We start from the raw sequence: 13,691 nt of genomic DNA, 5'->3' as shown, positions 1-13,691 counted from the left end.
TATGAGTGTTTGATGATCTATGAGATATTTTTGAGTCTATACATTTCCTTCTTAGCTGTTTCAGTATACTTTTTTTTAGGTCTTCATTGTTTTATGCCTGTTTGGAAAGCTTCCTGGAATTAAATCATGCTATTCTAGAGACTAAGATGTCAGAAGTATTTAGAATAGGGTGGTTTGAGGTAAGTGTAGTGGCCGGGTGGGGAAATTTTACAGTCAGTAATACATAACAAAGCTTTCTAATTTTGAGCATATTTTGCAAATGTATGAATACCAGATTAATTGTAAAAACCGAATTAATTTGAAAAATTACATGTATAAATTACACGTGTATTACATGTATAAATGCATAGATAAGTTTTTAGTTTAAGAAGTATTTTATTCACAATATACAAAGAAGTATATACAATGAACATGGATTAAACAGCAGGCAGATGTGGCCTATATTAGTTCTGTCCATAATGATAGATAAGTTTTTCTATGAATAACAGTTGAAAAATACAGTCAAATATGTTTTCTCAAATTCAAAGGAGCAGATCAAAAATTAGAGATAATCTTGAGATTAAAATACATAAGGAAAAAGAGGTTGAGACTTCCAACTCACTGCAACATTTTCATGGCACGGTTATTTGAAATATGAATGTTCAAGATACCAAAATTCAACTGTATCTATGTATCTATATCTAAAACACAGGTGCTGAATAGAGACCTAATGACATATTTGGATGGCTTTCTGATCAAATTACTTCAGACTTACTCCAAACTGAGACAGGTACCTAAGTTACTCAGTTTATTGTTGACCTCTGTCAGAGATATGGAGTTTACTCAGGATCCAGTGTTCTCAGAGGCGACATCTCTACAGTGAGTAGATTTTCTCTTGTTCGATGTGCTCTTTTAAATGGTGTCCTTTTTCTAGTTTCTGAAGAAATAGCTTATATACTGGTACAATGTAAAAAAAAAGATTCATCAGTGTAACTAAATGATAAAAATTAATTTAGGATTTAAAAGATGCAAAAATGTTCATTCAGCCAGTTCAAAGTTGAAAGATATGTTTAGTATGCATATCTGTGATGTTTCAGTTAGAGTTTTTTAGCTCACCTGAGCTGAAAGCTCAAGAGAGCTTTACTGATCACATTTTGTTTGTAGTTCGTCTGTCTAGCTGTCTCTCCATCCGTCTGTAAACTTTTCACATTTTCGACTTCTTCTCCAGATCCACTGGGCCAATTTCAACCAAACTTTCCACAAAGCATCTTTGGGTGAAGGGGATTCAAGTTTGTTGAAATGAAGGGCCACACACTCATTCAAGGCTAGATAATTCGGAAATAGTGAAAATTTGGTGGCATGTTTTAAAAATCTTCTTCTCAAGAACCACTGGGCCAAAAAAGTTGAAACTTATAGGAAACCTTCTTTACATAGTGAAGATTCAAGTTTGTTCAAATGATGACCCCTGGGGTTAGGGTGGGGCAACAATGGGGGATCAAAGTTTTACAAAGAAATATATATGGGAAAAAATCTTCTCAAGAACAGCAAAACCTTATGTAGTCATATTGATATGGAAGCATTCTCAGGTAGTGTAGATTCAAGTTTGTTCAAATAATGACCCCCAGGGGTGGGGTGAGGCCACAATGAAGGATCAAAGTTTTACGTAGGAATATATAGGGAAAAAACTTTAAAAAATCTTCTCAAGAACAGCAATCCATGACAAGTCATTTTGATATGGAAGCATCCTCTGGTAGTGTAAATTCAATTTTTTTTTCAAATCATGACCCCCGGGGGTAGGGTTGGCCACAGTGGGGGATCAAAGTTTTACATAGGAATATGTAGGAAAAGATCTTCCTCTTTAGAACAGTAAAATCATGTTTAGTCATATTGATATGGAAGCATCCTCAGGTAGTGTAGATTTAAGTTTGTTGAAATGATGACCCCTTGGGTATAGGCTTCGGGCACAATGGAGGATCAAATTTTTACAAGGGAATATATAGGAAAAAAACTCTAAAAATCTTCTTCTCAAGAACAGCTTGAACATTTGTTATATTGATATGGAAGCATCCTCAAGTAGTTTAAAATTCAAGCCCCCCCCCCCCCCCCCCCACATGTAAACTTTTGAATACTGAATACGCAAGTTTCAAGATTGTAGCTCTCCAATGATAGAGGTGCAAATAGTATTCACATCAGCATGGAAGTGGGACAGGTTGTCCATGTACACAAACGTGCATAAATAAATGAACGATGACTAGGGCTTTTAAAATTCATTTAATGTTATAGGTAGATTATAAGGTCAAACAGTGATAATTTTGATGATTTTATTGAGCTCTACTATAAAAGTTATACAAATCTACTTTCAATTAGGATACACGTACTTGAAAACTAAAGAACCTTCATAGTTTTTAACAGATTACTTTGTGAAGTAGCGCTTCCTTGACTGTACTAAGCTTTTTCTAAAAAAGTTAGTGGACTCTGAGAAATTATATTGGAAAGAGTTGGTGTGTCATTTAGAATGCCGACAGGCAGTGATCAGATGCAAGTGTATTTATCAGCTGTTTATTAGAGATCCGTCTCTTCTTCATCTGATTAGCCTTATTTACTGATATTTTCTTTTTTGCCGATTTTTTTGGTAGAAAGAAATTGACATCTTTACTTAAATTAGTTAATTTTCAAGTTGATGAATGCATCCCGACAAACAGTTGTAATAGACTGGCATATCCATGATGTAACATTATAAATAACTGTCCCACGTACTTCCAGTTTACAGGGAAACAAAACTCCCCTCCTTAATGAAAGAGTGCACTAAGGGAGTTAATCTTGAAACTTGCGTATTGATTTGTGTTTTTTCCTAGCCAATATGCTCAGGTGAGTAATGTGGCCCATGGGCCTCTTGTTTTTCATGCATGTTGGATAACAAAGGAAAATAAGTAGTCCAAGAATTAAAAATAATTTTAAAAAATCCTCTTATTATGAAATTTTAATGTTAATTTTCAATAATGAAATAGTCATGGGAAATTGAGAAACATTTATGTTCAGGTGTCTACTAACATTTATGTTCAGGTGTCTACTATCATTTATGTTCAGGTGTCTACTATCATTTATGTTCAGGTGTCTACTATCATTAGCTCTTCTGAGCCAAAGGCTCAAAGAGCTAATGCTATGGCCATTTGTGCGGTGTGCGTAAACTTTTTAGAATATGGGCCATAACTCAAGAACCCCTTGGCCAATTATTGTCAAATTTGTCACAGGGTATCCTTGGCCCAAGGGCTCCCGTTTATACTAAAACTGGGGTTGTGACCCTTTAACAAGGGGAGATAATTAGGAAAATAGAAACAAAAGTACTGGTTGCTAAAAAATCTTCTTCTCAAGAACCACTGGGCAGATTATCACCAAACTTACACAAAAGGATGAGGATATGTTGTAGATTAAAATTTGCACGGGGATTTACCCTGGGGCAAAGGGCGTGGTCTCAAGGTCACTTCAAAGTTGACCAAAAATTACATTTTATTAAAATGTTGATATTTTGCTTACTATAAGGACTAGGATCATCAAATCTTGTCAGTTGGTGCATCTAAGGACCTCATATCATGTTGACTCAAAAGTAGGTCACGATGACCTACTTTTTAAATTTTGCGGCCATTCTTTTTCAAAATGATTTAGAGGCATATTTTGAACAATTTAAGGCCTATGATCATCAAACTTTGTCAGTTGATGCATCTTGGGTCCTCAAAGTACGTCAACTAAAAAGTAGGTCACCTTGACCTACTTTTTGAATTTAATGGCTAATCTTTTTTAAAACAATTAAGGTCATTAATTCGAATACGGGGAGGCTTAGAATCATTAAATCTTGTAAGATGATGCATCTTGGGGCCAAAAAACATAATTATTAAAAATAGGTCTCAGTGACCTACTTTTTGAACTTTGCAGGCATTCGATTTCAAAGCATTTTAGAGGCATAATTTGGACATTTTAAGTCCTATGATCATAAAACTTTGTAAGTTGATGCATCTTGGGTCCTCAAAAAAGGTCAACTGAAAAGTAGGTCACCGTGACCTACTTTTCAATTTATATGACTATAATTAAATATTTCAGGTACTAATTGGCTTAGAATCATCAAACTTTGTCAGTTGATGCATCTTGGGTCCTCGGGGAAGGTCGACTAAAAAGTAGGTCACAGTGACCTACTTTTGAAAATTTATGGCATTAATTAAATATTTCGGGTACTAATTGGCTTAGAATCATCAAACTTTGTCAGTTGATGCATCTTGGGTCTTCAGAGTAGATCGACTAAAAAGTAGGTCACCGTGACCTACTTTTGAAAATTTATGGCTTTAATTAAATATTTCGGGTACTAATTGGCTTAGAATCATCAAACTTTGTCAGTTGATGCGTCATGGGTCTTCGGAGTAGGTCGACTAAAAAGTAGGTCACCGTGACCTACTTTCGGAAAATTTATGGCTTTAATAAAATATTTCGGGTACTAATTGGCTTAGAATCATAAAACTTTGTCAGTTTATGCGTCATGGGTCCTCGGAGTACAACAACTGAAAAGTAAGTCACGGTGACCTACTTTTGAAAATTTATGGCTTTAATCAAATATTTCGGGTACTAATTGGCTTAGAATCATTAAACTTTGTCAGTTGATGCATCTTGGGTCCTCGGAGTACAACAACTGAAAAGTAGGTCACGGTGACCTACTTTTGAAATTTTATGGCTGTATTTAATATTTTCAGGAATTATTTGGCTTAGAATCGTCAAAATTTGTCAGTTGATGCATCTTTGGTCCTCGGAGTAGGTTGACTGAAAAGTAGGTCACTGTGACCTACTTTTGAAAATTTATGGCTGTAATTAAATATTTTGGGTACTTATTGGCTAGAATCATCAAACTTTGTCAGTCGATGTATCTTTGGTCCTCGGAGTACAGCAACTGAAAAGGAGGTCAGGGTGACCTACTTTTGAAAATTTATGGCTTTAATAAAATATTTTAGGTACTAATTGGCTTAGAATCATAAAACTTTGTCAGTTTATGCGTCATGGGTCCTCGGAGTACAACAACTGAAAAGTAGGTCACGGTGACCTATTTTTGAAAATTTATGGCTTTAATCAAATATTTCGGGTACTAATTGGCTTAGAATCATTAAACTTTGTCAGTTGATGCATCTTGGGTCCTCGGAGTACAACAACTGAAAAGTAGGTCACGGTGACCTACTTTTGAAATTTTATGGCTGTATTTAATATTTTCAGGAATTATTTGGCTTAGAATCGTCAAAATTTGTCAGTTGATGCATCTTGGGTCCTCGGAGTAGGTTGACAGAAAAGTAGGTCACTGTGACCTACTTTTGAAAATTTATGGCTGTAATTAAATATTTTGGGTACTTATTGGCTAGAATCATCAAACTTTGTCAGTCGATGTATCTTTGGTCCTCGGAGTAAAACAATTGAAAAGTAGGTCACTTTGACCTACTTATAAAATTTTATGATTATAATTTTAAAAAATATTTTAGGTATTAATTGGCTTAGAATCATCAAACTTAGTTGATGGGTCCTCAGAGAATGACAAGTGATAAGTAGGTCACCATGAGCAACTCTCAGGTACTAATTGGCTTAGAATCATCTTGGGTTCTCAGAGTGTGAATTGGAATTTCAAGGGTTTATGTAAATATACAGGATACTTCGAGGCTTCAAATAGAAGTGATAGGTTGTACAGTTAATCAGAAGAGCGATTCAAGGCCCATGGGCCTCTTGTTTATGTTCAGCTGTCTACTAACATTTATGTTCAGGTGTCTACTATCAGAAGAGTAATCAATCAGGATGTTTTCCTGCAAAACTGTTTCAAAAAAAAAAAAATAATGATAATAAGCAAGCTTTGTCAGTGGCATGTAATGCTTGTTGGATTGAAATTTTTTGGAGAAAAACATCTCAGTTTACTAACTGAATTACTCAAGAGGATTGTTGTTTTTGTTTAACAGATTTGGAGAAAAAAATCCAGATACTGTAACACCATTTAATTCATGTACCACTGTAAGGATTATTCATTTTTTGAAACAGATTTGCAGGTAAACATCCAGATTGACTTTTACTGTAAAAAGCAGAAATATTCGTTAGGGATTAAATTTTTTTTATTTTGTTGTTAACAATTATCAACGAATTAAATCCCACATGAAATTTTTACATGATTATATATTGAATAGGGTTTCTTTTGAAACAAGGAAATTTAATTCCTATGAAACTTTTTAGATGACAAAACAATGAAATTTTATCCCACCAAAAATTTGTGCTGCTACAGTAATTTTACACATGTACATAGATATTGGTGGAAGTGATTCAGATAGAAAGGTTCTAATATATAATTAACTTCTTATAGGAAAATATTGTGTAATCTGTTTAAACAGTTTTGGAGAAGTTGTGGAGCACTTACCCCAAGGTGTGGTCACTGAAGTTTGGGGACTTTTTCTGAAAGAAATTCCTGCATTGCTTCTTAGACTGCAGACTGAAGGTGTGTTCTCATGTACATGGCCAGTCAGGGACATTAAGGGTTTGCTTACCCCCCTCCCAACCCCCCTTTCCAAAAAAAAAAGAGAAAATTAATTTTCAGTTAACATTGAAGTATGTGTATATAGCAGGAAAACTTCAGTATCTTGACATTGGCAGTATCAGTGGAAAATTGTGAGATACATATACATGTATTTAGAATTGAAACTGAGATATGATGCCATCTAAGACAATAACCCATGAGGGATTTATTATACACTTGTAATCGTGTACACTGTAATACATATAACTTCAGCAACTGGCTTACTGGAATGCATATTTATTCATAAAATACATTGTTTATTTTCTTACATAATATTTTTGGTATTGAATATGTTTGTTAGTATATAGTAAATTATAGGGATGGGTATCGGCAAAAATTTCGTATTGTGATATATCACGATTTTTTCCCAAAAATATCACGATAAATCGTGATATTTTTACACACAATTTTTACTACAATTTCAAATGAATTTCCGTAATATTTTTTAAAAAATATGCTATAAAAACATAACTTTACTTTTTAAATTTTCATTTATTTAATATAAAGCATGTTAGGATGTCGTTGTTTAACTGTTTTCGACATTTTTTATACTTTCTGTAATTGTCATTCAATAGTTTGAACAAATAAATAAATAATTTCCGGAATTTATAGTTATGTACCAAATACCAGTATTTTAGTCTCCGTATCACGATACGTATCAAACAATAAAAAATCGCGATATACCAGTATACCGATAAAATCTCGCATCCCTAGTAAATTACATGTATTTGCCTTTTACACGTACATGTACCATATTTTGAAAATTAAGTGTTATGTTTGACACAAGTAATAAATGTTTTTACATTTACACACATACACATGTGCACTTATCAGTATTATACTTTAGTTAGGGTTGATGTATGTATTTATACCATAAGAAATTCTATATGAAATCCAAGGACAGTTATATGCCAATGCACTTTACAATTATGAAGAAAGCTCAAGCAGAGCCATGTTTTTCATCAGTTCTAATGCATTAAAGTTATAATGAAACCATTCAGTTTACTTTAATTTGCTTGAAACATGGTCCTTTTAGAAGGGTCAAAATAGAGTTCAAAAATACAGAAAATGAAATGTTTTATACCCCTTATTGTGTATGAACCCTGAGTTGTGGAGAACTTTCCCAACAGAACACTGTAATTTTTATGTAGAATATATTTCAATGTGCAACCGAGAACAGTTACATGTAGCATTTTCCTTTACTTTAGATATAATTCAACTGAAATCAGTTACATGTAGCATTTTTATTATGCCCCGCCATGAATATGGCCGGGGCATATAGTGTTTGTCATGTCCGTCTTCCATCCTTCCGTCCTTCTGTCCTTCCGTCTGTCCTTCCGTCACACTTTGCGTTTAGCTCTGTTCAAAGCTCAGTTTCAAAGAAACTATCGAAGATATTTTTATCAAACTTCATATGCTGATAGATATTGATGAGGGCTATGCAACTGCATCAACATTTTTTGACCTTGACCTTTCCTTTGACGTTGACCTCACTTTTCTTAAATTAGTGTTTAGCTCAGTTTTAAAGATACCATTCAAGATAGTGTAATCAAACTTCATATGTTGATACATACTGATGTAAGATATTCAATTGCATCAACATTTTTTGACCTTGACCTTTCCTTTGACCTTGACCTCACTTTTCTTAAATTAATGTTTAGCTCTGTTTTAATGAGACCATTCAAGATATTTTTAACAAACTTCATATGCTGATACATACTGATGAGAGCTATTCAACTGCATCAATATTTTTTACCTTGACCTTTCCTTTGACCTTGACCTCACTTTTCTTAAATAAGTTTTTAGCTCAGTTTTAAAGATACCATTCAAGATAGTGTTATCAAACTTCATATGCTGATACATACTGATGAGAGCTATTCAACTGCATCAACATTTTTTGACCTTGACCTTTCCTTTGACCTTGACCTCACTTTTCTTAAATTAGTGTTTAGCTCAGTTTTAAAGAAACCATTCATAATATTTTCATCAAACTTCATATGCTAATACATACTGATGTAACCTTTTCAACTGCATCAACATTTTTTGACCTTGACCTTTCCTTTGACCTTGACCTCACTTTTCTTAAATTAGTGTCAAACTTCATATGCTGATACATACTGATGAGAGCTATTCAACTGCATCAATTTTTTTTGACCTTGACCTTTCCTTTGACCTTGACCTCACTTTTCTTAAATTAGTGTTTAGCTCAGTTTTAAAGAAACCATTCATAATATTTTCATCAAACTTCATATGCTAATACATACTGATGTAACCTTTTCAACTACATCAACATTTTTTGATCTTGACCTTTCCTTTGATCTTGACCTCACTTTTCTTAAATTAGTTTCTGAATCAAACGTCATATGCTGATACATACTGATGTAAGCTATTCAACTGCAGCAATATTTTTTGACCTTGACCTTTCCTTTGACCTTGACCTCACTTTTCTCAATTTGTGTTAAAATGTTGCATTACTAATATACCCTTGGCGGGGCATTCATGTCCTATGGACATATTTCTAGTTTACTTTAGATACAATTCAACTGAAATCAGTTACATGTAGCATTTTTATTTACTTTAGATACAAGTTCAGCTTGCAAGCTTCTTTTTGTGACCAAACTGTTTGCTGTTTTCCTGTCTCATGTAAAAGTAGCCGATTATACGATTACCCATCTGACAAGGTTAAAGGTCAAAGGTTTGATGGAGGAGACACAATCAGGAATAATAGCTCCACTTATTGAGAGAGTGGCAGATAGAAAGGTAGGAAAGAGATAAATTTTCAGTTCTTAGACATACTCATACATGTAGAAGTAATATGTATGTGATGATCTCATTTTTTTCACATCTCAGTTATCCACCCCTGAGCCAGTGTTGTTCTCTGCCCTACTTCTGTCATATTTTTGGGGAGAGCTTCATTTCCTTCTGGAGGCATTTAATGTAGGTGACCAAAGATCCGAGTGTCACGAACAAAATATTTACCGAAACCTGGAGGTCATCTTTACCATTGACAGTAAGAGCTGGAAGAAGGTACATACAATAGTTACTGATGCTGGAGTGAAAAGAAACTCGTACTTATGGGTAAATTTTTATGTAACTCGTTATTTTAAAGTTAACTCAGGAAGACTATTTAATATCTTAATTAAGATTCTGAAATAAAATAATGAATTTGATGCCCTGCCATGAATATGGTCAGGGAATATAGTGTTTGTCATGTCTGTCTTCTGTCCTTCCATCCTTCTGTCTGTTTATCTGTCACACTTTGCATTTAGCTCAGTTCCAAAGAAACTATTCAAGATATTTTTATCAAACCTTGTATGTTGATACATATTAATGAGTGCTATTCAACTGCATCAGCATTTGTAGGCCTTGATCTTTCCTTTAACCTGCAACCTCACTTTTCTTTAATTTGTGTTTAGCTCATTTTCAAAGAAAAGATTTAAGATATTTTTTATCAAATTTCATATGCTGATACTTCATATGCTGATATATATTGGTGAGAGCTATTCAAATTATTAGCATTTTTTTACCTTGATCTTTTCTTAGACCTTGACCTCACTTTTCTTAAATTTGTGTTTAGCTCAGTTTCAACAAATGTATTCAAGATATTTAGAACTTATCAAGTGTTTGATTTTTTTTTACCTTCCCTATGACCTTTGACTTTACCGTTTGTTGTGTTTAAAACTCAGTTTCAAAGAAACTTTTTACAATATTTTCCTCAAACTTCATACACTAATTCAAATTGGTGAGAGCTATTCAACTGTGTCATAAATTTGTGACCTTAACCTTCCATGTGACCTTGACCTTACTAAGACTTACTAGTCTTCATTTACCATAATCTTAAACAAAGAAGCAAGGTACATTTCTATTAAGGAACCCTGGGTGGTTCATGTCCCAAGAACATTTTTCTAATTAATATAATTTCCATTTCCATGTAAATTCTGTACAGTTATAATATTGTAATGCAGTGCACTGTAATACATGTCCACATTATTTGACCAAATTGTTTTGCATTTATGACAACTGTGGCTTCTAAAACAGCATTCTTAATCACACTTTTCAATTGAAATAGAAACTGTTGACGACATTGGTGCTGAAAGCAATGCTGGCTGACAAGAGTATAGAACTCCCAAAAGACATAATGAGGATCCTATTGAAGCTGTTCTCGGACATAGAGAAATGTTTGTCAGGAAAAGCATGCTTGGCACTAGGAATGGTATTAAATCACTTATATTTACATCCACTGAATATTTTCTCTTTATTTCTTATGAAAACAACAGTCATTTTATCAATCAGTAAATGCCGTTTCCAGGTCACCTGTATGAATTCTTATGAAGTGTGCTCTTCCATCTATGAAACATAAAGTGATGTACATATCAATAATACAATATTTACTTGAACCTACTTTTGAGGACTATTTATACAGATATAAATACAAACAACAAAATGTCTTTCTTTCATTGTTAGTACTGGATTAACAGTTGCAACTGGTACAGAAAAATATTGACATAACTTATGCAAGTCATGTATTTTTTCTATAACAGCTGCAACCATTAACTCCCATACTAAATCAAAGAAAGTGTGTTAATGTTTAACTTAATATTTTAAAATAGTATTATACATGTATATTGGTCTTCTCTAGCCAAATGCTCTTCAAGAAGTTTTTGTCTGATTTCATGAAACTTGATACAAATGTTAACTGTTAACCATGCTTGTTTAAAAAATAAAATTTTCCATCAAATATCATTGAAATATGCTACTAATGCATGTTTTGTCTGATTCAAATGAAATGCAGACTAATCAAGGTCTATAATTGTTTTTTTTTTTGTTTTTTTTTTTTTGTCATATTAAATTTTTACTTGCATGAATGAAGCATGTTCTAAATTTGTGTTCCTAAGAAAATTTTCATTGATTTCAACATATACAGTGAGGATCTTGCATTAAAAAAGCTTTTGATAAACATCATGAACATTGGTAATTTAAAATTATTAAAGAAAGACCTCGTAATAGCCACTTGTGAAACTGTTCCTACAAATAAGTCATGCTTGATGACTGCAGTTTCATGTCTCATGAATTTTATTCTTTAAACAAAGAACTGCTTATGTTTATGTTCTGTTTTGATATAGTAACTAGCCAGAATTGACAGTGTTTCTAAACTGCATTGTAAAAATAAACCTTTTTCTTATGTTATCTGAGGGTTTAGTTATGTAAGTATCAGTTTCATAACTTTGGTGAAGAATAAATACATTTGTATCCCACGTAATTCTGTCTTAGAAGGGAAGAAAAACCATCTGGTTGTTAATTGTTTTTCTGTATTTAAATGTTAGGCAAAGTTTGGACCATATCACTTTTAGCAATTCACGAATGTAATAGTGCTAATGTATGTTAATGAAAATATTTTTTTGAGAAAAGGTTTTTCCTTTTAAAACTTCCTTACACTCATTGATAATTTATTTTGGCATTTGGGATATGATGAGTGTTGAGCAGAAAAGTACTCTTATATACCAAACATACTCTGTGAGCAAGAATTCCTACTGAAGCACTGCAGTATGGAAAGTTAAAAAAAAAAATTTAGTCAAGGTTGAAACATAAATTGTTACCCTATGAATTAGGTATCTGGTAGAGACCAGGATCTGATATTAAGCAAATTAAAACTATGCATGACTTTTAATTTCTGTGAAGAAGGCAGGAAACCAGGGGCCCATTTTACAAAAGAACTTACGACTAGGATGAAAAAACTTAAGTTGTTTGCAAAATTTTTAAAAATTAATTATTCTGTTTAAAATTGCTATTGTTAACATATCTTACTATATTTATTTTAATAAGATTAAAACCATTGTCAATATAATGTTAATAAGGAAGTAATATGCAAAATTAAATTTTGGTCTTAGTCGTAAGTTCTTTTGTAAAACGGGCCCCAGAGTTGAATTAGCTTTGCTTGAAATTTAAACTTCAAAAATGTTGAAGCGCTATTTTTTCATATAGCTATGGGAGATATCAGAGGAAAACTATAGTCCAGCAAGTTTGGACCTTGTGTTAAAGATGTTGCCCTTGTGTGGTTCCCGCTTGTCCTGTGACACGACTCAGCAGATAACAGATCTGGTCATGAGAGTTATGACTAATGTTATTGATGTTGAGTGTCAGTAAGTTTTACAGTTATCTCCCTTTTAATACTTCTTTGTTGGTGAGAATGTGCTATAGAGTTTATAACTGTGACTATCTTTTTTAGGCAGATACTGGGGAGTCACTTCCTGGAGAGGTGTTCACATTCAGATATCCTGGAGAGTTCCTCATGGTCCTCCTGTATGCTGACGGCCACGTTCAAAACAGTCCGTTTAACAATCCGGGAAAAACAAAAGTATGTTAGCTTAGTAAGGATATTTGTGAACAAAAATGTAGAGAAACTATTAATATCTATCAGAAATTGACATCATTAGTAGATAAACAATTAATATCTGTTAGCTATCAACACATCATTGCTTTGACAAAACAACTAGTCTCCTGTGCAACAAATTTAATCCAGAGATCATAAATGAGCTGTACATCATATGGAAGTATAACAGTGGTTATGGCTGATGCATATAATGTTTTTCATGTCTGTCCTCTTCTTCCATCCTTCTGTCTTTCCCTCAATCTGTCTGTCCATCTTGGCCTAATTTTCAAAGAAACTGTTCCAAATATTTTCACCAAACTTCATTCACCTATATAATTCAACTGTTGAAATTTTTGACTTAGACATTCTGTCAGATTGACCTTGACCTCACTTTTCAAAATTCTGTGTTTAGGTCAGTTGCAGAGAAATTGTTCAATGTATTTTTTGTCAAAATTCATTGGAACATATTGATGAGAGCAAAATCAAAATATGTCAAATTTTTTTGACTTTATAAACCAAAATGTTTTCTAAGTTATATACACACCAAATACAAATATTTCACAGAAAAAGGTGTGAAAATTTGATGATCAACAGTACATGTATTATTAACTTTGAAAACTTTCTCTATGACAACAGCATCATTTGATGTGTACTTAAGAGATTGTGTAAACTTGCTGCATAAGAAGAATCAATAAGATATCATTGTACCCCATCCGCTTGAAAAGCAGGGGGGTATATAGTGATGGGGGTGTCCGTCCATTGGTC

At 33.2% G+C, this 13,691-nt stretch overlaps 1 protein-coding gene across 1 annotated transcript in view; it reads left to right on the top strand.

Moving 5' to 3' along the window:
- The window catches only part of LOC133203809 (unhealthy ribosome biogenesis protein 2 homolog), a 55,319-nt gene that overhangs the window by 15,196 nt on the left and 26,432 nt on the right, over positions 1-13,691 (top strand). Inside the window, exons 10-17 of the mRNA XM_061339598.1 lie at positions 80-179; positions 692-858; positions 6,375-6,478; positions 9,138-9,316; positions 9,407-9,634; positions 10,626-10,769; positions 12,539-12,696; positions 12,783-12,911. Coding sequence (XP_061195582.1) covers positions 80-179; positions 692-858; positions 6,375-6,478; positions 9,138-9,316; positions 9,407-9,634; positions 10,626-10,769; positions 12,539-12,696; positions 12,783-12,911 — 1,209 coding nt within the window. The remainder of the gene's footprint in view (positions 1-79; positions 180-691; positions 859-6,374; positions 6,479-9,137; positions 9,317-9,406; positions 9,635-10,625; positions 10,770-12,538; positions 12,697-12,782; positions 12,912-13,691) is intronic.

The sequence above is a fragment of the Saccostrea echinata genome, unplaced genomic scaffold (assembly GCF_033153115.1).
Source record: "Saccostrea echinata isolate AGI-Se365-2 ecotype Australia unplaced genomic scaffold, CSIRO_AGI_Sech_v1 ptg000002l, whole genome shotgun sequence".
Lineage (NCBI taxonomy): Eukaryota > Metazoa > Mollusca > Bivalvia > Ostreida > Ostreidae > Saccostrea > Saccostrea echinata.
This window is presented reverse-complemented; position numbering and strand designations above follow the sequence as displayed.